Genomic DNA, 20171 nt, shown 5'->3' with positions numbered 1-20171 from the left:
AGGAGTCATCGGTTATTCAGTTTGGGGCAGTTTCACGTGATTTTGAGGGGTAGAGAATAGCGCATGCTATTGGTGGATTCAGGAGTGTCAAGTATGATTTGAATGGGAAAAAGAGTAATTATTGTTCAGCCATCAAGGCAGGTATCATATTAATCACACAACCAGGCTTAAGCTCGAATATAACGATCGCTTCTTCATCTATACACCCCCCACTATACATGTTCTACTCCATGAACCTCTCTTTCCTATTTTCCCTTCTACCTCGTCTTCCGCTTCGTCAATCCTTCATACACCACCCAGCTAAGCGCCACCCTTTCTATTCCTCCTCATCATTCTCTTCTTTTGGATAATTTGTGCCTTCTTTCTTTGCTTGCTGTCATCATCACCTTCAGCTGCTTCGTTCCTTGGCTTCTTTCTATCCTTTTGTTCGGATGCGTCGTCTTCTGCTTTACGTTTACCCCTGTTTGATGGTTAATACGTATACTTATTCATGCAAAGGGGAATGCCTTACTTGAGAGCGACTCTATCGAAACTCTTTTCCTTTTCAAATTTACCACCTTTACCAGCTCCCTTGATACCCTTTCCACCCTTCCTCATCGATTTCATTTGTGTATCTCTACCTGACAATTTCTTTGAGCTGACGATTTCGCCCTTGGCAATCTTATCGGTAACTTCTTTTGAGCGATTACGAGCTTTCTCTTCGTGTTCTTTTCTTCTGGAAACTACTTGTGCGTTCTCAATGGCAAATTCTACGATCATTCTTTGTGTCTTTCCTTGGGAATTGGTGAGTGCGTGGCCGTTCAACCATCTTAAACCCATGAGGGCCCATCTGTGACTCGAATATTCAACGAACCCGTATCCTCTTGATTTTCCAGCACCGCTTTCCTCACTAACTTTCTTTCCTTCTCTACCCTCAAACACAACTTTAGCCTGTCGAACGATACCTTTGCCTTTAGCCTTTCTTTGCTTTTCAGCCTCGCGCATCTCCTCGCCTCCTCGTGAGATTTCTTCCTTGGAAAGTTGCTGGCGTAGTCCTGCTTTAACATCCGTAGCGAATCCAACAACGGCCTCACGAGCTAGAGCTTTGAGAGCTTTAGAATCGATATTACGGGGTATGTTACGTATGGCCAGACGCGTGAGACTGAGATGTAGAGTTGGGTTGCCTTGAATAAGTTTCTTTCTTTGCATGGCACTATCTTCACGCATCTTTACCTCGGAAGGTGGGAGTATATCGTATAGAGGGGTACCCTTTGCGACAGTACCTTCTTGCAGAAGGTAAAGCTTTCGTTTATCTTTGTCGCGATTATCACGGAAATGCGATCCCTCCTCTGTAAGCTTCACTGCCTGATCTTTCTCAACAGCCTTGGATATCTGAAGAAGTCTTCCTTCGATGGTATAAGCGCCTGTTGAATCTGCATTTTCAGGTTCCAGGAGGGAGTGCTTAATTTGTGGAGCATCACCCTTCTTGATTGCATTTGCGCCAGTAGGTTGATATTTAGGACAATTTCGGAAACAAGACTCAGCATCTTCGACGTTGTAGAAACAGACGAAACCGGTGCCCTTAGGACGATCTGTTGCCTTATCCATAACTACTCGAGCATATCTAACAGGACCGAATTGTTCAAAATGTTCCTTCAGAGTTGCGTCGAGAGTCGTAAAAGGGAGATTGCGAATAAAAAGTGTGGTTGAATTGTCGGTAATGAACACTTTCTTTGGCTTTTCTTCTTCAATCGACTCATCTTCAGCTATATCATCAAAGTCGTCGTCGTTTTCAATATCGTCGTCCTCGTCGTCCTCATCGTCCTCATCGTCAATGTCGTCTTCATTCTCTTGATCGGCTTCAGGGTCACTCTCGTCCTCGGACTCTAGTTGATCTCCAAAGTTCTTCATGAAATTTGCGACGTCATCGTCTACATCTTCGTCTTCTGCCTTGGCTTTCGGCTGTTTGGGTTCATCCTTTGGTTTTTCCACATCCTCACTAATACCTGCATCCTCGTTCTTCTTCTTCTCCCAAACATCCTTTTCAACAGCCCAATCGACAGCCAATTGTCTGCCATCAATCTCACGCCCATTGATTGCAGCCAATGCCTTCTCTGCATTCTTCTTGCCCCGCATAACAATAAATCCGAACCCCGCTTCCTTTCCTTTGACCTTAGGCATTGTAGCGAACTTGACTTTTCCAAAACCCATGAACAGTTTAGCCAATTCGTCCGGGGTCTTGACGCTCCATGGCAGATTTCGAATGATAAGCTTGGGGGGTGCTTTTGATTCTGCCAATTTCTCTTGTCGGGCTTTCTTGACAGCAGCTGCTTCGGTAGCAATTGCATTTTTCTCCTTGGGCATTTTTAATCCATCGTCTCCACCTTTAGCTGGCGCGTCTCTGGAACGTGGTTGAGCAATTTCAATTTTCATTTTACGACCTTGAAATGCTTGACCATTGAATTCATCCAAGGCTCTCTGAGCGTCTTCCGCATCTGCAAATGTAACGAATCCATAACCCTTTGATTGTTTTGTAACGGGATCGAGTACAACTGTGGCATGCTTGAGGGGATAATTATCGGAAAATAGCTCAGTCAATGATGCGGTTGTAGCTGTCGCAGGCAAAGAACGAACAAACAATGAACGGCGGGCAGATGCATTCGTTTCTTTTCTAGGTTTCTTCGAGGTATGTGTTTGGGTTTCTTCGGATGCTGCCTCAATGGCAACATCATCGTCGAATGGTCTCTTTCTTCCTTCCGACATGATGTTGTATTATTCAATGTTTGTTGTTGATTTTTGATTCAAATATCAAAAATAAATACCTTCATGGGGAATTTTCTCGATATCAAAAAATTATTTCCTATCAGTAACAAACCCGGCAATTTCCATTGGAGCTAATCTATATCTAGTTTAGCTCACATATGCTTGGTTCAAGTTGAAAATGGGGCTGGAACAACTCAAAATGCGTTTGATCGGTTCGGGCTAAAGAAGAGCTGGGAATCATACGGAGTGTTTAATAATGAGTTTCATGATGAAAATGCCCAATTTCGACTCTTTATGAATCTTTTCCAAAATTCGTCAGAATGGTATATATTGCAAGATAACCACACTCTTTTCTTTAATTTATTCACATCCTACCATAAAATTTGCAGTAAAACAGGAGAGAAGAAAAAATTTGAATGAAAAGCTGACCTCGGTTTGATTTACACGTGACTGTGGCGCTAAATCTTTTGTTCGGCCAATTCATTGACAAAGCGGCGCCTCCCAATCCTATTGACCTCACATGAACGATCTGCCCAACCACGCAGGAAATTCAACACCATCAACGACAATAACGAAACCGACGTTGATTATACGAAAAACAATATCGCATTGATAACACGATCTCAACGACATACATGAAATAAGAGCACAGGTCGATTCAGCGCTGCCGTCGGCGGTGTAGGTCCGTTTCTGCGACAATCGTTCTCGATCCACCTTCTCCTTCATTCCCTCTCACCTTCCTTCGAGCCTCGAGAATCCGATCGGAAACAGGTTCCTTTTATCCTCGACACTCGCTCCATACTCTGTACAACTATTACTCTGCATTCTTTCTTTCTCAATAAACTCGAGGCGCATTTTGATACCCTTATACAATCTTTTCGATAAGAATAAACTTTTCAGTACGGCCGAAGTCGCAACAATCAATCCTTCTACCACCACATTCACCTTTTTTCTTTTCTACAACCACCTCGATTACTTTAATATTCAAATCTATTACCGAAATGCCTTCTGATCTTCCACAAACACCACAAAGTCCTTCCAATACCCCAGGCTCTATCGATATCTCCTCAAAGAACGTAGTTTCTCCACGAATAAATACTTCACTTCCGACGCCAGCCCACAGTATCAACGGCAGCATGTCGACTGTCAATTCTGCCACCGAGGCATCTCAATCAATGGATCCTTCGACCAAGCGCAAGAGAGATTTTGAAGATCTTGGTGATCAAAAGCAGAAGAAAGTTCATGTCGAGGACAGCAGACCTAGTATTGACGATCTCCATCAGGATGTCGGTAAAAAGTACCTTCTCTGCAGAACTCGTAAGAATTCCTTCTTTCTAGTTGATCTAACTTATTGGTGGTTACAATCTCAAGCATATCCATCTTATATGACTTGTCCACCACTTAGTTGTAATATTTTGTTAACATGAAATGACATACAGTTCATAAGCATCAGAATTTAAACGTACAACAAGATTTATACGATCGATTCGGTTTGAACGGAATTGCTGCCAGTCTTGCTCGTGTCACAGCAGATGGGAAGAAGAACACAGTTCGAAAAACCTACAAAGGATACATAAAATCTTTGGGTATTGCTGGGCAGTTTGATGCAGTCAAAGGTCCAGAACCTAATCAGCCTGGATCACTCACTTCATTGATTGATCCCTACGGACCTCTTGGGCCCAGGGAAGCATGGAATCAATCTTATGTACAAGGAAAGGAAATCGGTAGAGGAATAGAGGATCTACTACCTCAACTCAAGACGGCTTTAATCATGGCTAAAGGCCCCGTTCCAAAAGAACGTTGGAACCATTCTGTTCTTGGTGAAATCAGTTCCCAAGTTGCCAACGATCCCTTAAAGGCTGTTCCTGCGAAGGCAAAGGCTCCAATGCCAATGTCGCAAAGCACGATGGGTGTGCCTAAGCAAAATAGAGGGGCGGCAGATATCGCACGTCCAAAACGAACCGCCAAGAAGCGCTCATATGGTGATTCAAGTTTTGAAGGCTATGGCGAGGGTTACGTTGATGATGATGGTGGATATTCCACCGGCGATGGCGATGACAGAGCCGGTGGTCGAAAGCGACCAAAGAAGGTGGGTAGTGTGCTATATCCAACAAATGTGCAAGCTAACAAAGGAAAGACTCCAACATCTCACGGTTTCCAAGGACCGATGCGTCAAAGTTACGGACCTGGAATGGTTGGTGCTTGAACTTGACGAGAGAAATTGTCTTGACTCCAATCTTGTTGACCTTAACAAAAAAATTAAGCGTGTTTTTTTTGGCTCGTTGACTCGTTGCTTATGGATTTACACGCTTCTATATACTGCCAATATTGCTGATCATTCCCTAGAAGAGGTCGAATGATCAGATTGCTCTCGAGAATGAGCTCCCAGAACATAAGGTTGGTTTAAAAGTATAGCTTACAGAACAAGCTATAAACCTTCCGGTCTGTGTATGATAGAGAACGGCGGTGCTTTTCTTACGAGAAGCCTTCATTTGATGATAGCGCACTTTTTGGGGACATTTTGCCTCGAAGGACTTTTGATGACTACTGGACTGGGAAAAACTGGTAATAGCCAATGCATGCATGGCATGGATAGTATTGGGCATCACGTATTTACGGACCCAACCAGCAACATAATGAAAAAATGATCAAAAATTGTTTGCTCTGAGTGATTGACTGCTGATGATGTGACGACGTTAGTTTTGTATCCTGTAGAACATGGTTGACTTCTAATATGCCTGTCTACCTGCTGCTTGTTTCGTTGGCCTGTGGTGATGGTGATTCATTGAGAAAATCCTATTCTTCAACATCTCAAAATCTGTCAGCAAATGCCAATCACTACATTCAATCTATTGGACGAACACTCGAGCAAATAAATGTCATATTTTTCTATTTTTGATGACTCCATCCTAAAATTGGTCTACTTGCTGCAGCTACTGGGATTCCCGAGCAATGGCAACAATTTTTACGCTAGTTGCCGAGAACACATTTCTAGAAGCTGGGACATAAATTCGTCATAATACCATCCGACCACCTTTTACATTCACATTCCCTCTTTACCTTCTCTTCTATCAATTAATTCAATTGATCTGCTCATCATGGTTTCCTACAAGTTTACTACTCTTGCTCTTCTCGCACTTCGTGCTGTCAGCGTTTTTGCTGCACCAGAAAGTGTAAGTTTAATGTTTCCCAATTAATGACAGCTGTCATAAGCTTCAAACAGCTATCGAGAGCTAAAGAATACCATTGAGAACCAAAATAAATACTAATTTATATTCATCAATAGACTGAAGATCAACGTACCGAAGCAGCAGCAGAAGGATTCGAAACTCCCCCAACCAATCTCGCCGTCTCCGTTGTTGCTGCATTTCCTGAAGCAGAAATCTTTGGTGTTAAACTCGTCAATGGCCATGCTTCTCGAGCCCTCCTTACATTCCAAAATGATGAAGCTGAAGCTGTTCAAGTAGCTGTTGTTGGAGGCTCCTTGTCTACTCTTCAGACTCTGCCAGAAGGAACTCATCCTAGTGCTGCTATTGTGCGCAATTTGACCTCGACAAGATATGACGTTGAGATTCAGCCTGGTGAGGCAGAAAGTTTGACATATACTTTTACTACAGATTTGAACCCCCAAGATTTGAGATTGAACATCATTGCGGTTGTGGCTAGTCAAAAGGGTGGTGTTTATCAAATTCAGGCTTATAATGAGACTGTTGCTGTTGTTGAAGCTGCCACTAGCATTTTCGATCCTCAAATGTGAGTGTTTCCTCCGCAGTACCATTTCAGGAAATGAATTAAACTAACATCACAATAGCATCTTCCTCTATCTCTTCCTTCTCGCAGTCACCGGTGGTACTCTCTACTTCGTTTACAGAACCTGGATCGAATCTCTCTTCCCCCAAACTCGCAAAGGTGGAAAAGGTGGTGAGCGCGCCAAGCGTTCTTCTGGAGGAAGCAAGAAGGCAGTCGATGTTAAGGATCAAGTCTCAGTTATTGGTGCTGATGGGCCAGCTGTTACAACTCAATCTTTGGCTCAACAAGCTTATGATGAGAGCTGGATCCCAGACCACCACATCAACCGTCCTTCTGCAAGACGTGTTAAGAGCGGTGGCTCGAGAATCAAGACGAAGGTCGTTTCTGAGTAAATACGCAAGCGATACAAGTTGCACATATGAATGGATGAGGGATGAAATGGAATGTGGGAGGTATGGAAAACCAGGGGATCCGGTTTTTGATCTAAGTCGAAGCGATCTTTGTATTAGATTGATGAAGGACTTCTTTGTATGAATGAATGGGAAGGAAAATGGAATTTGTACTATATAACTTTGGTGAACGGCTGGTTAATGGCTATTTTGGAGTCGGAACATAGTACTTATTGTAACGATATCAATTTTAGCATGTACAAATCTGTTTGAGTATATATCTGCTATTCGTGTAAGGCTTTTTCATGCATAATGTATAGTGTTCTGAACCGAGAAAATGATTGGGAGATAGGTAAACATAGGGTATGCGCAAGATGTTGAGGAGATAAGTGTCTCCTATCACGTTATACAATCATTTGAGAATAGAAGGGTGAAGATGACGATCTACAACTACCTGGAAGGAAAGACGGCGCCTAGGAATCTGGTATACGGATTAGGGAGGCATGGGATCTTGAATGGGACAGAAGAAGTCGCGAGTGCGTCTTCGTTTCGAAAACCAAGAACGAAGCATATTTGTGAAGTAGGAATACTTCGAGCGAGGGGGGAAGAGCCATGGGAATTCAGACGATATATAACAACAGTTTCTCTCAGACTCTTCTTTTTTCTTCCTCTTCGGACCAGCGATTTTGGATTGTACATTATTATCCACAGCGACCATATATTTATTGAAACATTTACATCCGAAAATGAACCGCTTCTCATTCTACCGCTTCTTTCGCCCCCTCGCCGCCTGGCGTGCCCTAACACCGATGGATAGGAACGATCTGGGTTTGAAATTTCATCATTTTGGAACGTCTTTCCTCCCAGGGGTTAAGTTCGCAGGAACTTTTCCTCGCGAGGAGACAAAGACCGACCAAAATGCCAAGGAAGCGGATCATCCCTCATCGGAGATAGGCCCAGCGACTCGTATGGAGGGAAAGAGTGGTAAGAATGAGGAGTAAGAGCACAACCCGGCATGGCGATCAGCTTTCTCAGCATCTTCTCTTCTTGAGACATGTAATTTCTGACTTGCAGAATTTTAGGTGGCCCGATGGCACCCCTGTAAGACCTTCAATTTGGCATGGTAGTGGCCCTATGGCACTTCTGTAAGACCCATAAAAGACACTGTCCTTCCAAGCTTCCGGGTAGGAAGAAAGTCTGCGACTATATCCACCCACCTTGAGCAATCGGTTACAATTCAAATCAGTATCGTCTATTAAGGGTTATAGCTTTTGATTCATCCACCTCATAACAGTCCTTCAACATAAAAAGACACAAAACTCTCATTATCTTGAACTTTCATTCAACTCTTCTCCTGCCTTCTCCAGATCGGCCACATGCATCTCTAGGGTACATGCGACCATTTTGGTCTTCTCTCGATGACTATAAATGGCAAATCAGTTCAATGGTTGATTCGAGGAAAGATGCCATGTGGACATGGGCTTCTTTCTCTTCTATTGGAGCGAAGAGATAATATCTTGCTATCTGCCTCCCCGTTGGAGCCGAGATGTTCATTGTCGTCATTCTTAACACGCGAGATCAAAAGACGCTGTCCTTCCATAATGGTAGTATTACTAAAGACCAAAGACGCTATCCTTCTATAGCGATCGTATTGCTTTTTAGCAGAGAAAAAGACACTATCCTTCCATGGCAATGGTGTTGTATTTTTCTGGAGGAGAAAAAAGATACTGTCCTTCCATAGCGATGGTATTATACCTTTCTGAAGAAGAAAAAAGACACTATCCCTCCATGGCAGTTATATTGTACCATTCTGGAGGAGAAAAAAAGATACTATCCTTTCATGGCGATGGTGCTATGCCTTCTTTTTATACTGAAATTCAACCGGAGACAACGAGGCGAGGTGGAGGGCCAAAAAGATAAAGGGGAATAGGGAAAGAAGGGAATGAGAGATTGGAATTATGTTCATGAAATTAGGATTATAAGTGTCTATGGTTTTTTGGGGAGGAGAGCAGGTGGATGGATGAGCTTTAACTTAGAGAAAAGCTGGATTTGGCTGAGAAATTGTTTGTATAATTACGTTTTTGAATATATACATTTCTGATAACCTTAAGTGAATTCATGTTGTGAGACCACCAACTCCTCATTCACACTATCCGATTTAATTCCATATCAACAAGTGTAAATTTCAACTTCACTTTAACTTTTTGTGAAGAGCAGACTTAAAGGCATGCACACCCACACTTTTACATTCTTTTTGGGGGTGGAGCTTGAGTCAGATTGTGAAGAGATCATTCTTATTTAAAATCAAGAGACAAGTCAACGTTCCACCACAGCAATGAGCCGAAAACAATGAATCTCTTTATAACATGGTTACAATCTACACTCTGACATGTGTGTGCAATGGATAACTTTCACTCAACTACCATTCACATCCTGTCTACAGTCCTAATAAATGCTACAATCCTGTGTCCCTCGAACAATTTCGGGATCCGTAACCAATTTGATATATGAAGTTCAGTCACCAACTCCAATCCCGCTCAATCCAATAGAAACCCAGTCCCATTACATACCCTTCTAGCTGTTGAATCTTACAGCCATCTCTGGACTCCAAAACATCAAGAAGTCTGGAGCGAGTACTATTCAGGAGTTCCGTCATTCGTGATTTCCGTACAACCTGCCCAGTAATATACAACTACCCATCCAGCGCATCACATAGATCAAAATGTTAGGCACCACGTTAATCTTGCGAATGTATACAGGATACCAAATTTCAACTCCATATATCCCCTGGTGCTGTTCCGTGTTATAACCCCTCCCCCCCCCGCATTAGACTCTCATCTATTCTCGCATCTCAGTGCCCCATTTCAATTTCCATTGCATCCTCATGAGCTTTCTGATCACATTTCTCATCCCTCCCTCTGAAATTTGTCCATACGTTCTTTGCTTCGACTCCTATCAACAGAACAAATCCAAAAGTGAGAGGTATATCAACCACTGCAGAATTCCTCTGCATAGGAGTTTTTTTCCACCACCACACTCGAATCTTATCCGCCGGGTTTGATCGGCGAGCTGCAAGACACGCGAGATGGGATTTGGGTGGTGGGCGGGGAAGGAGGGCTCTATCGAGACGGAAAAGGCCCTTGAAGACTTTGCGGACCAAAAAAGAGGGGGGCATTCCGATGTGAGCGAGCCGGTGTTGTTATTGATTAATACGGGCCAGGGTAAAATGGCGCTAGGGCTCGATGTGTGTGGGGCGAGGTTGTTGGATGACGCGAGTTCAATCAAAAAGCGCAGCAGCTTGATGAGACACGTAGTAGGTATCGTTGTAATTTATCGGCAATGGATGTGATTACTTGAGGGTTTGATTGTTTGAGGATTTAATTCTTCCAGGATTCAGATATTCGACACAATAGATATGAGAGTGATAAGGATTGAGGAAAGAAGATGATAGGTATAAATACCCTGTACTAGAAAAAATCTATTAAGTCTCACGGAGAATTATCTAAGTTCTTTTAGTCGGTAATACTAACGACTTGGGTAAATTCTTGGGAAGCGATTGAAATGGCCGGGGCGACAAACTAATTGAACTTATTACTTAAAGCTTGTTCTTCTCTTTCAACATCAATTGTCCCGTGTATTTTTTCCATTCATTCACCTCAGTCATCATTGTCTCCAGCAATGTTCTCCAAACTACTGTCCCATGCTATTTTTCGTAGATCTGTCTCCATTCCAAGATCCAGCACTATACCACATATCCAGGCGCCGTCCAAAGACCGTAAAGATCAATATTTTCAATTCTGCATTCTATTGCTAATCCATTGCAGCCCTTTTCCCATTCATATACACGAGCGGACGATGGGTGCACCGGGATAAGGAGCAGCGCGCCTTGCGACGTGTCGATTTCCAATTCCAAGAACTTTGCAAGAAAGTCTTGTCATTATGTTCAGAGGCCTCGCACATAATTAGTTACGAGAAAAAGGAGGGTGGTTTCAACAGGGTTCTCATATTTCTCTTGAATAATGGGAAACGAGTAGTGGCACGTCTGCCAACTCGAGTCGCAGGCCCGTCGGCTCTGACCACTAATTCCGAAGTTGCTACCATTGCATATGGTTAGTAGGCATGACGTATACTGTAATTCTTGCATGGGCTACTCCAGCTCTGGTGATTGACCGATTATCTAGTGAAATCTCATACTACAATTCCCGTGCCCCATATTCTCGCTTGGTCAGATGACGCGAGTAATCCCATTGGCAGCGAATACATCATCATGAAACACGTCGAGGGTGTGCAATTACAAGAACGATGGCTTACCATGTCCGGAAGTCAATATACCCGATGTGTTCAATCAGCGTGCATGACAATGAAGCAGTTGGCAGCACTTGAATTTCCAGCATATGGGAGCATATATTTTGAGAACGCACCATTTGACTCGACCTTGAAGATACCCCTTAGCGAAGGCTTTTGTATTGGGCCACACTGCTCAACTACATATTGGGATCGCAGTGCCAGCCACACGGAAAAGGGTCTTACGGTTCCTGCTGGTCCTTGTATGTGAAATTTCCGCATTGTTATATCATCCATTGTTCTAACAAAGCCAAAAGGGAAGAATCTCGCAGCGTATGCATCGGGTCTTGTAGCCAATGGTCACTCTAAACTTCCATCCACCTCCTCCCAAATCGATCTATCACGACCATCCTATTTCGGCACTGTCAAGGAGCACCGGAACCTCCTAGATTTGGCTCAGATTATACTTCAAAAACTGATAACGCAACCACAAATTGAAAATGCTTCGGCACCAACTCTACTCCATGCAGACTTACACGCCAGGAACATTTATGTTTCGGACGAAGACCCAACCTTAATCACATGTCTTATTGATTGGCAATCGAGCTCAATTGAACCCGCGTTCACATATGCAAATGATGTGCCAGATTTTGCCGCTGCCCCTGAAGATTCACCAGAAGAAGCGGCTTCAAGTCACCAACCTTCTTTATCCGAGCAAGACATCAAAATGCAAAAGGTGGCTTCGTACAGTAATCAGGCATATGAAATTTGCATGAAAGCTTTCATTCCCAAAATGCGGGTGGCGAGATCAGTTCACCAGTTGCTTGTCCGGCCATTTCAGTACTCCAACACTTCATGGAGAGATAGTGCAACTGCGTTGCGGCAGGAATTTCTTGATCTCGCAGAGAATTGGAATCATTTGGGTTTAGTTGGGAAATGTCCTTACCGTCCTACTCCGGAAGAGCTTGCGAAACATCAGGAAGAACACAAGGCTTTTGAACACGTCCAGGAGCTCAAACTGATGCTTATCGAACTTCTACGTACAAATTCTGACGGATGGGTGCCCATTGAATGCTGGGAGGAGGTAAGGCGTGCTCACAAAAAAATCTTTGATCTTGCGTTGGAAACTGCACGCAAAGGTGAAGATGAGTCAATGACCGAGAAGGATGTGAAGGAGTTGTGGCCTTTTGATGATTGCAAGTCTTGAGTTACAGCAGTCGAGCTGGATGCCAACATCGATATTTACCTCAAATCTCTCTGCGCAATCAGGGGTCATAGGGATTCCATTCATTGACCCTATTGCAGCTTATCTCCACGACAGCTGGCCCCTTGAGAGTTAACAGCGCGACCAGTTTTGATCAATCGTTTAATTGACTGCAGCTAGTTTCTGAAGTCCAAAATCCCAAGACCCCCTTGCCTTGGTTTTCATCGCAGCCCGTTTTTTGTGGGCTTAAGATCCATGTCGAGATCTGGGAAGTTCAATGCCACGATTCCATTCGAGCAAAATCTACAGACGTAGACGGTCGAGTACAAGTATTCAGACCTAATCCTACTTCGGGGTTATAAAACAGAACCGGGAAAATCTGAACTTCGGGAAGCATAGATGATGGATCATATTTATGAAGGAGTCAATTAATTTATGATTGCTATGATGGATGGGAATGATAATCTCATCGTACTTGATCAATAATCTCAACCCATACACTCGAATTTCTCAAAAGGTCATTGTTTTGCTATCTGTCAGGTCGTTCTGCTATATTCTTTCCGCTAGATGTGAATTGGATCGTTAAGGAGAGTTCTTTGCATGAAATGAGAAGATGAGTTGATACCTGTGTACAGTACTATATCCATCGAGATCAGAAATCAACAGTACTCCAACATACCTAGATACATAACATACTCACAACTTCCCTTTTATCACTACCCCCTATTCCCCCATCTTCACCGCTTAGAATTTGATCAATGTGAATTCCAGGCTCCGCATCTCTCAAAATCCTCCAGGCTGAATAGATAGTATCAACCCAAAGCATACCTATAATAAACCCTACTCATACTCATACTTATACTCATACTCATACTCATACTCATACTCATACTCATACTCATACTCATACTCATACTCATACTCATACTCATACTCATACTCATACTCATACTCATACTCATACTCATACTCATACTCATACCCATACTCATACTCATACTCATACTCATACTCATACTCATTCCCAGCTGCAGCGAAGAATACAAATACTAAAATACTACATAATTCAACAATTCGAATTCTACCAACAACCCAAGAATCCACATATATACATACATACAAAGTAAACCAACCAACCAACTAACCAATCGTAAACCAACTACATACATACATACATACATACATAACAACCCTACCTACCTACCTACCTACCTACCTACCTACCTACCTACCTACCCACCTACCTACCTACCTAAATACCCATCCCTCTTTCCAAAATTCAAACCCACAAATATATATAATCCTACAAATTCGTTTTTCTATTTCTCTATTTCTCTATTTCTTTTTACTCATGATACATTTATCTATCTATTCAATAATCCAATAATCCAATGATCCATTCCGATCAAGAAAATATCACCATCACCATCACCATCACCATCACCATAACCATCACAAAAAAAACTTAAAAAAACTTCACAATTCTTTCTTTCTTTCTTATGTAGGTAATAAAAATGAAAAATCTCTCAAGGTGTATAACAAATGAATCCTTAAAGTCTGAATAGATGGATGGATGGATGGAGATGTTACTACAAATGTAAATGTAAATGTAAATGTAAATGTAAATGTAAATGTAAATGTAAATGTAAATGTAAATGTAAATGTAAATGTAAATGTAAATGTAAATGTAAATGTAAATCGAGATTCGCAAAATGAAATTGAACTTCTTTAGAGAGCCTGAAAAAGTAACAGATAATAAACAATAACAATTTTACAAACAAATTAAAGCACTTCAGACATAAATCAGTACACCTCCTCTCTTACTATACAACACATCACATCATATTCACAATACACAGAAACCACATCTCACTTTTGGAAAAAAATTACATCTCATTGATCTATCATATCAAATATATTTCATTTCTCCCTCCCTTCCCATCAAGTAATTCCTATAAGACAAACGAAACCCATGCATGCATCGCATCCCCAACATCCAAATGAGAAACCTCCCTCAGAGATATATTGCCATTTCAGTTCACCATGAACTTGCCAACATAAAACTTCTCAATGAATCAAGAGTCAATCAGATACCATTTCACCAGGTTCAACATACCAAGTACGCCATTGATCGCCTCGCCTTTGGTATGATACAATACCATGTTTTTATTTTTCTTCTTCTCCTATCCTCTTCGGGTTTCTTTCATTTTTTCTTACTTTCATTCCGACCACAAGTCTTTCATTACACCAACAGTCTATTAGATGTTCTTGTAACTCCAGATTCTCGCTCTCATATCACCCGAACCAGTAGCGAAAGAACCTCCTGAAGGACTTGGTGCCACGGAAATAACAGAGTTCTTATGACCTTGTAACATAAGTTGAGTGTTGCCAGTTCTTGGATCCCAGAATTGAACACCTCTATCCTTTGATCCAGAAAGAACCCAAGCTCCATCTGGAGTGAGGGCGACGGAAAGAACAAAGTCCTATCAAATTTTGTTAGCACAAAAGATTGAACATAAAAACAAATGATCACTCACCTTGTGTCCTTCAAATGTACGTAAACATCTTCCACCCTTTGGACCTGTATTTGGGTGACCACCTCTTGGAGCGACAAGTTCCCACATCTTGATGGTTTTATCCAAACTTCCAGAAACGAGGTCTTTTCCATTTGGTGCGAATGCAACGGAATAAACACTGTCCTTGTGACCATCTGGACCTTCAAGTCTTTCTACCAAGTAACCAGTAGCAGCATCCCAAACGCGAACACTCTTGTCAAGAGAACCAGCAGCGACATACTTGGTATCAGGTGAGATGGCGACGGTTGTAACACCATCTTCAATACTAAGAGTCAAAATGTTTTGACTAGCTTCAATATCCCAAAGACGGACAGTACGATCACCACTTCCGGAAGCAATGGTACGACCATCACGAGCGAAATCCAATGAATAGATATCTTGTTCATGTCCCGAGAAGGTATTTCTAATGGTTCGTGTAGCAATATCCCAAACCTATTTATAGTTAGCACGTGAAATATTTTAAAAGAGGGGAAAACATACCCTGATCAATTTATCCTCTGCACCTGTAGCGAGATATCTTCCATCTGGACTGAAGCAAACACTTCTAATGTAAAGATCTCCAACGGAGTCTACAGAATCATCTTGAAGGACGCAAACTTTGTTTCCAGTGACAACATCATAGATTTGAGCGGATCTATTGCAACCAGTTGCGACAAATTTTCCATCATGACTGAAACGAACACAACAAACCACAGATTCGTGAATGAGGGTATGAACGAGATCAACATCAAGAATCTTTGGAACATCGGGGTTGAAAATCGCGAACCAGTCGGCCTCTACTTTCTTAAATTGTGGTGGTAATCGTTCAAGGTCCAACTCTGCCAAAGCGTTTCCCACATTACCGACTGGGTATTGAGGTCCACGAGCGATACCAGCTAATGGATGACCGACTTGTGGTGATTGTCTAGGATCGTTATTGTATGGCAATTGTTGTGGCATTTGAGGAGTTGCTGGGCCACCTGGACCACGGTTTTGGCGTGGGCCTCCTTTGCCGGGACCTGGGGAAGCGGTTGATTGAGGAGGTTGAGCACCATATGGACCATTCTGTGGAGGACCTTGTGGAGGATAACCACCTTGGAAAGGACCTTGTTGATTTGGTGGAGGGCCTTGAAGGGTCGGTTGTGGTTGAGGCATCGCGTGTGGTGGAAGTGGGCCTTGCGCATCTTGTTGTTGTGGCGGAGGAGCCAAACCTGGACCTCCTTGAGCTGCTTGACCAGCCATTATACCTCCAAAAAGATTACTTGGACCATGTCCGATTGCTGGTGGTGCTTGAGATGGAGCATGTTGTGGAGGGCCCCCCATAGCAGGTGGACGAGAAGCGCCTCCTCTGGCCTCGAGTTCATGGCGAAGGCGTTGAATTTCATCGTCATATCTTTTGAACGTTAGCAAAATTAAGCTTCTCTATGTGAATCCGTAAGCCTACTTTTGCTTCAAAGCTAGATGTGTTTGTTCCATTTGATAGACCTTCTCTCTAACCATTTGCATCTCCTGTATTTGTTGTGCAACTAAGAAGACATAATATTAGCATCGCGCCGGATATTAGATCATGACCACAGTAAGTCGGAGATTCCACAGAATTCCTTCCTCATCCTCCCATCCATCATCCTCATCACCTCCCCAACGCTATTGATGTGCGACTCACTATTATGTTCATATTCCCCACTTGCTCGTTGTTGTGTATCGAATTCGGCGCGAATGCCATCCAATAATTCATTCAATCGAGCGGTACCCGGGGCAGGACCCAAACCGCGATGATTGTACATAGACATTGTGTATTAATCGACCTTTGATGCGATTTCGAAACGGTTTTGGATGATATGCCTTTAGGTGGTCAGCAAACTCAAATTGGAAGGTTTAGGATTCCAGCTTTCTTTGGAGGTACCATCACGACCTCTTGCAGTGCGCTGCGCCAAGGCGAGAAAAGCAGAGACGAGAGAGACGTGAAGATGATAGGAGATAAGATTAGTGAGGTACTTACTCTTGATTGTGCGCAACAGTTTGCTTGTAGTTGGAAGTTGTGATTGAAGTGTGGAAATGCGCGTTTGCAACTTTTTTTTATTTACCTAGGTCTTACAATCTGTCGCAACACCACCTATTCCAATGATGCCAAGTGAATACTAAATTAAAAAGCTATTAATCGCATTCGGCAATTCGAAAAAAATAAATTCTGGTATTGAAGAGATGAATTGATAATGATTGAATGAAGTGAAGTTATTGATTGATCCACGTTGATGATGTTCGGATGAGAAAAGTAATGTGATTGATTGATGTTGTTGATGTTGAAGTGGGTGAAGGTGTGGGTGGGTGTGGAAGTGGATTTTACTAATTGAGGTTGAAGGTTGGAGGTTGGAGGTTGGAGTGAGATGTGAGATGTGAGTGAGATATGAGATGTGTGTAGTAAGGTTTGTGTGGGTGGGTGATGGGTGGATGAGTGGATGGATGGATGGGTGGATGGATTGATGGATGGATTGATGGATGGATGAATGAATGGATGAATGAATGGATAGATGAATGGATAGATGAATGGATAGGTGATGGTAGTGGTGGTGAATGGATGGTAGGTATATATGGTATGTACTAAATAGGAAAGAAGTGGAGGTCAAAAAAGAGGTGAGTGAATCTTTTCGGTCGGTTCAAACTTCAGATTCTGTGGCCGTGGTAGAAGTAGAAAGTGTAGTAAAAGGGCTAGAAGAGGAGATAGATACTACTAGGCAGGTAGGTAGGTAGGTAGGTAGGTAGGTATCCAGTCTTTACTCCGTATTGCGACTAGAAGAGGGAGAAGAAGAAAAAACGAGGATCAGATCAGATCAGATCAAAGCAAAGCAAACTAGATTTTCTAGTAGAATCCACACACAAGATAGTATGAACCACAGACAAAATGGTGTTACATCTATCTGGGTAGGATTTGGGGGTTTTTGATAGAGAAGTCAAGTCAGGGTCAGAGCGGAGAAAGAAATGGCAATGGCAACGGCAATGACAATGAATGACAACGGCGATGGTAAGATGAAGGAAGTTTAATACCATGTATGTACCAGACTCATGTCATCACTTTATTAGTCAGGGCTGAAGGTAAAGGAAGTCAGTCAAGCGTTTCTATCTTTTCCCTCCCTCTCTTCTCTTCTCTTCTCCTCCTCTGTCTCTCTCTCTGTCTCTCTCTCTCTCTCTCTATCCCTCTCTCTCTCTCTCCATCGCAAAGATCCATCAAGCAAACGAATGAAAACACTTCAATGGATTGAGAAGGCGTATGTCATGTGATCAAAAAACACAAACTCACCTAACCCACAGTTGCCACAATTTAAACCTTGTCTCACATTTGTTGATCCTTGTTTAGTCCGTCATGTAATCCTGGTGAAATGTGAATCCAAGGATTATGACTAGGGAAGAAAGTGGATACGTTGAAAAAAAGCATGCGCCTTCCGAACATAAGCGAAGAGATACCCAGGTAGGTAGGTAGGTAGGAAGGTAGGTAGAAAGGTAGGTAGGTACCCAGTACTCCGTGAGTAGAATACTTACCGGTCGATACACCTACTAGATATCCATTTTTGTATCAACCATAATGTAAAAGGCCTATCAACATCGACAATCCCCGTTCCTGAGTCAAGTTCATACGAACTCGTTATGAATAACCTCATTGGTGAACCATTGATTCCTCTGTAGTATTACAGCTGGCCACATGCAACCAATACCCTTCCGATATCACGAACAGGCGCACCACAAGTACAAACGAAGTAGGCTTCAATTGCTTGCATGTTATTTACTAATGTGCTAGGCAGATTGATTAATTGTCTTTTTTCCCCCATGTATGCATGTACGAGCATTAGCTTTCACAAGTTATTCTCAATGAGGCATAAAACAATCCTTGAAATCAACAAGACGCCACGGTAGGTACGGGATATGCAGAGAGGAAAATGCTGCCCGTCTCGTCACAAACTTGTACTTCTCATCACGGATAGGCTAGAGATGATACTAGGTAACATTGTCTACAGCCACGGTCTAGAGAGAATCCATTAAATTGACTTTGAGACTAACGACGATACTAAGGAGTAGCTGGCACTGTTACTGCTGTCGACTCAAATTACCATTTTGCTATCAAGCTTTTGCAACAAGCGCACATCAATACATCATTGTAAGAAATCGTTACACGTAAGCTTTTCGAAGTTTAAACCAAAGGTAATGATTTCGGATGCGTGTTCTTATTGAGGAAGACCTCATCCACCCTGGATTTATACGCTTCAGACTATTTTGTACATCAACATCTCATTTGGTGTTTCCCATACTTAACATACCTTACCCATTCACTCGGAATTGTATCAATCATCGGTAAGAAAAACATGGGTGAAGAGACGAAGGAGATATGTGTGTATCCTTTCGGACGGGATAATGTTTTGCGCCATAAAAGCAGTCATGTTTGACGGCCCCGGATCAATTTCTTTAACCGAAAATGCCGGTTACGGGAGACGTGAGGAAGGTGGGGAAAGAACAAGTGAGTGGCAACTTATTACTCTGTAGAGTGGGTAAGGAATAGGGGTTCGGGATTTGAGTTTTTGATGCCTTGATTTTAAGGAGTCAAGAAAAAGAAAGTGTTTCTAGAAGTTTTAAGGAAGAAACAGAATTGTGACAGGTCGGCGTAGATTTCTGTAACTGGCATGAGGTATTTTTGATATCCATTAAAAGAGCTCTCTTTCTTTGCTTCGTGATGGAAGTCTAGGTAGGTTCTTATTATTTTCAAGTACCAATGAGTGCCAAAGTCGATATAAATATAAGACGGCTGACAAAGTCAAAGTCTTCGGCTTCTCTCTTTGAAGCTATCCCCAGATTTCAGGCAAGGTGGGAAGGGGGAAAGATGATATACTAATAATGATTGAGTGGTGTGGAATCTCCTGTACTCTTCATCTAGAATCACTCAATAGAGGGAGGTATAGCTATCATCTTCCAAGAATACTTACTTAAAGTATGGTTAGTATTCCATGACCCATTAGATATCGAACAGCAGCGACGACAGAATTTGATATGACAACCGATCAGAATAATCGTCCCTACCTACTCAAACCATCAAAACATTATCGTTGAAGCCGACCAAGATTCTTCCCGTCATCCCATCCTGACTTATATCATCCCAATATCCCATCTCATCCCATCTCATAATCACAATTCAAAGAAATCAAAATAAAACCAAGCCGATCTACCAAGTAACATACCGACAAACCACAGATAAGATTAGATCTC

At 42.4% G+C, this 20171-nt stretch overlaps 6 protein-coding genes across 6 annotated transcripts; 3 read left to right on the top strand and 3 right to left on the bottom strand.

Annotated features, from left to right (window-relative positions):
• Positions 1-300: 300 nt before the first annotated feature.
• On the bottom strand, positions 301-2742 carry Bfra_007631 (putative ribosome biogenesis protein nop4 protein; the record flags this gene model as incomplete). The annotated part of the gene is made up of 2 exons (XM_037338002.1): positions 301-460; positions 512-2742. The coding sequence occupies 2 exons, from the start codon at positions 2740-2742 to the stop codon at positions 301-303; spliced, it is 2391 nt and encodes a 796-aa protein (XP_037190065.1).
• A 1001-nt stretch (positions 2743-3743) lies between these two features.
• On the top strand, positions 3744-4948 carry Bfra_007630 (putative mediator of rna polymerase ii transcription subunit 19 protein; the record flags this gene model as incomplete). The annotated part of the gene is made up of 2 exons (XM_037338001.1): positions 3744-4059; positions 4182-4948. The coding sequence occupies 2 exons, from the start codon at positions 3744-3746 to the stop codon at positions 4946-4948; spliced, it is 1083 nt and encodes a 360-aa protein (XP_037190064.1).
• Positions 4949-5840: 892 nt separating this feature from the next.
• Positions 5841-6884, top strand: Bfra_007629 (putative signal sequence receptor alpha chain protein; the record flags this gene model as incomplete). The annotated part of the gene is made up of 3 exons (XM_037338000.1): positions 5841-5915; positions 6029-6495; positions 6554-6884. The coding sequence occupies 3 exons, from the start codon at positions 5841-5843 to the stop codon at positions 6882-6884; spliced, it is 873 nt and encodes a 290-aa protein (XP_037190063.1).
• Positions 6885-9719: 2835 nt separating this feature from the next.
• Bfra_007628 (uncharacterized protein) lies at positions 9720-10056 on the bottom strand (the record flags this gene model as incomplete). The annotated part of the gene is given in 2 exon segments (XM_037337999.1): positions 9720-9797; positions 9817-10056. The coding sequence occupies 2 exon segments, from the start codon at positions 10054-10056 to the stop codon at positions 9720-9722; spliced, it is 318 nt and encodes a 105-aa protein (XP_037190062.1).
• Positions 10057-10559: 503 nt separating this feature from the next.
• Positions 10560-12372, top strand: Bfra_007627 (putative phosphotransferase enzyme family protein; the record flags this gene model as incomplete). The annotated part of the gene is made up of 4 exons (XM_037337998.1): positions 10560-10656; positions 10706-10990; positions 11063-11428; positions 11483-12372. 4 exons carry the CDS (start codon positions 10560-10562, stop codon positions 12370-12372), a joined length of 1638 nt encoding a protein of 545 aa, XP_037190061.1.
• A 2255-nt stretch (positions 12373-14627) lies between these two features.
• Positions 14628-16714, bottom strand: Bfra_007626 (putative transcriptional repressor tup1 protein; the record flags this gene model as incomplete). The annotated part of the gene is made up of 5 exons (XM_037337997.1): positions 14628-14852; positions 14907-15377; positions 15426-16317; positions 16369-16450; positions 16588-16714. The coding sequence occupies 5 exons, from the start codon at positions 16712-16714 to the stop codon at positions 14628-14630; spliced, it is 1797 nt and encodes a 598-aa protein (XP_037190060.1).
• Between the last annotated feature and the right edge of the window lie 3457 nt (positions 16715-20171).

This window comes from Botrytis fragariae, assembly GCF_013461495.1.
Source record: "Botrytis fragariae strain BVB16 chromosome Unknown tig00000112, whole genome shotgun sequence".
Taxonomy (NCBI): domain Eukaryota; kingdom Fungi; phylum Ascomycota; class Leotiomycetes; order Helotiales; family Sclerotiniaceae; genus Botrytis; species Botrytis fragariae.
Note: the sequence above shows the minus strand (reverse complement) of the source record. Positions and strands in the feature narration are given on the sequence as shown.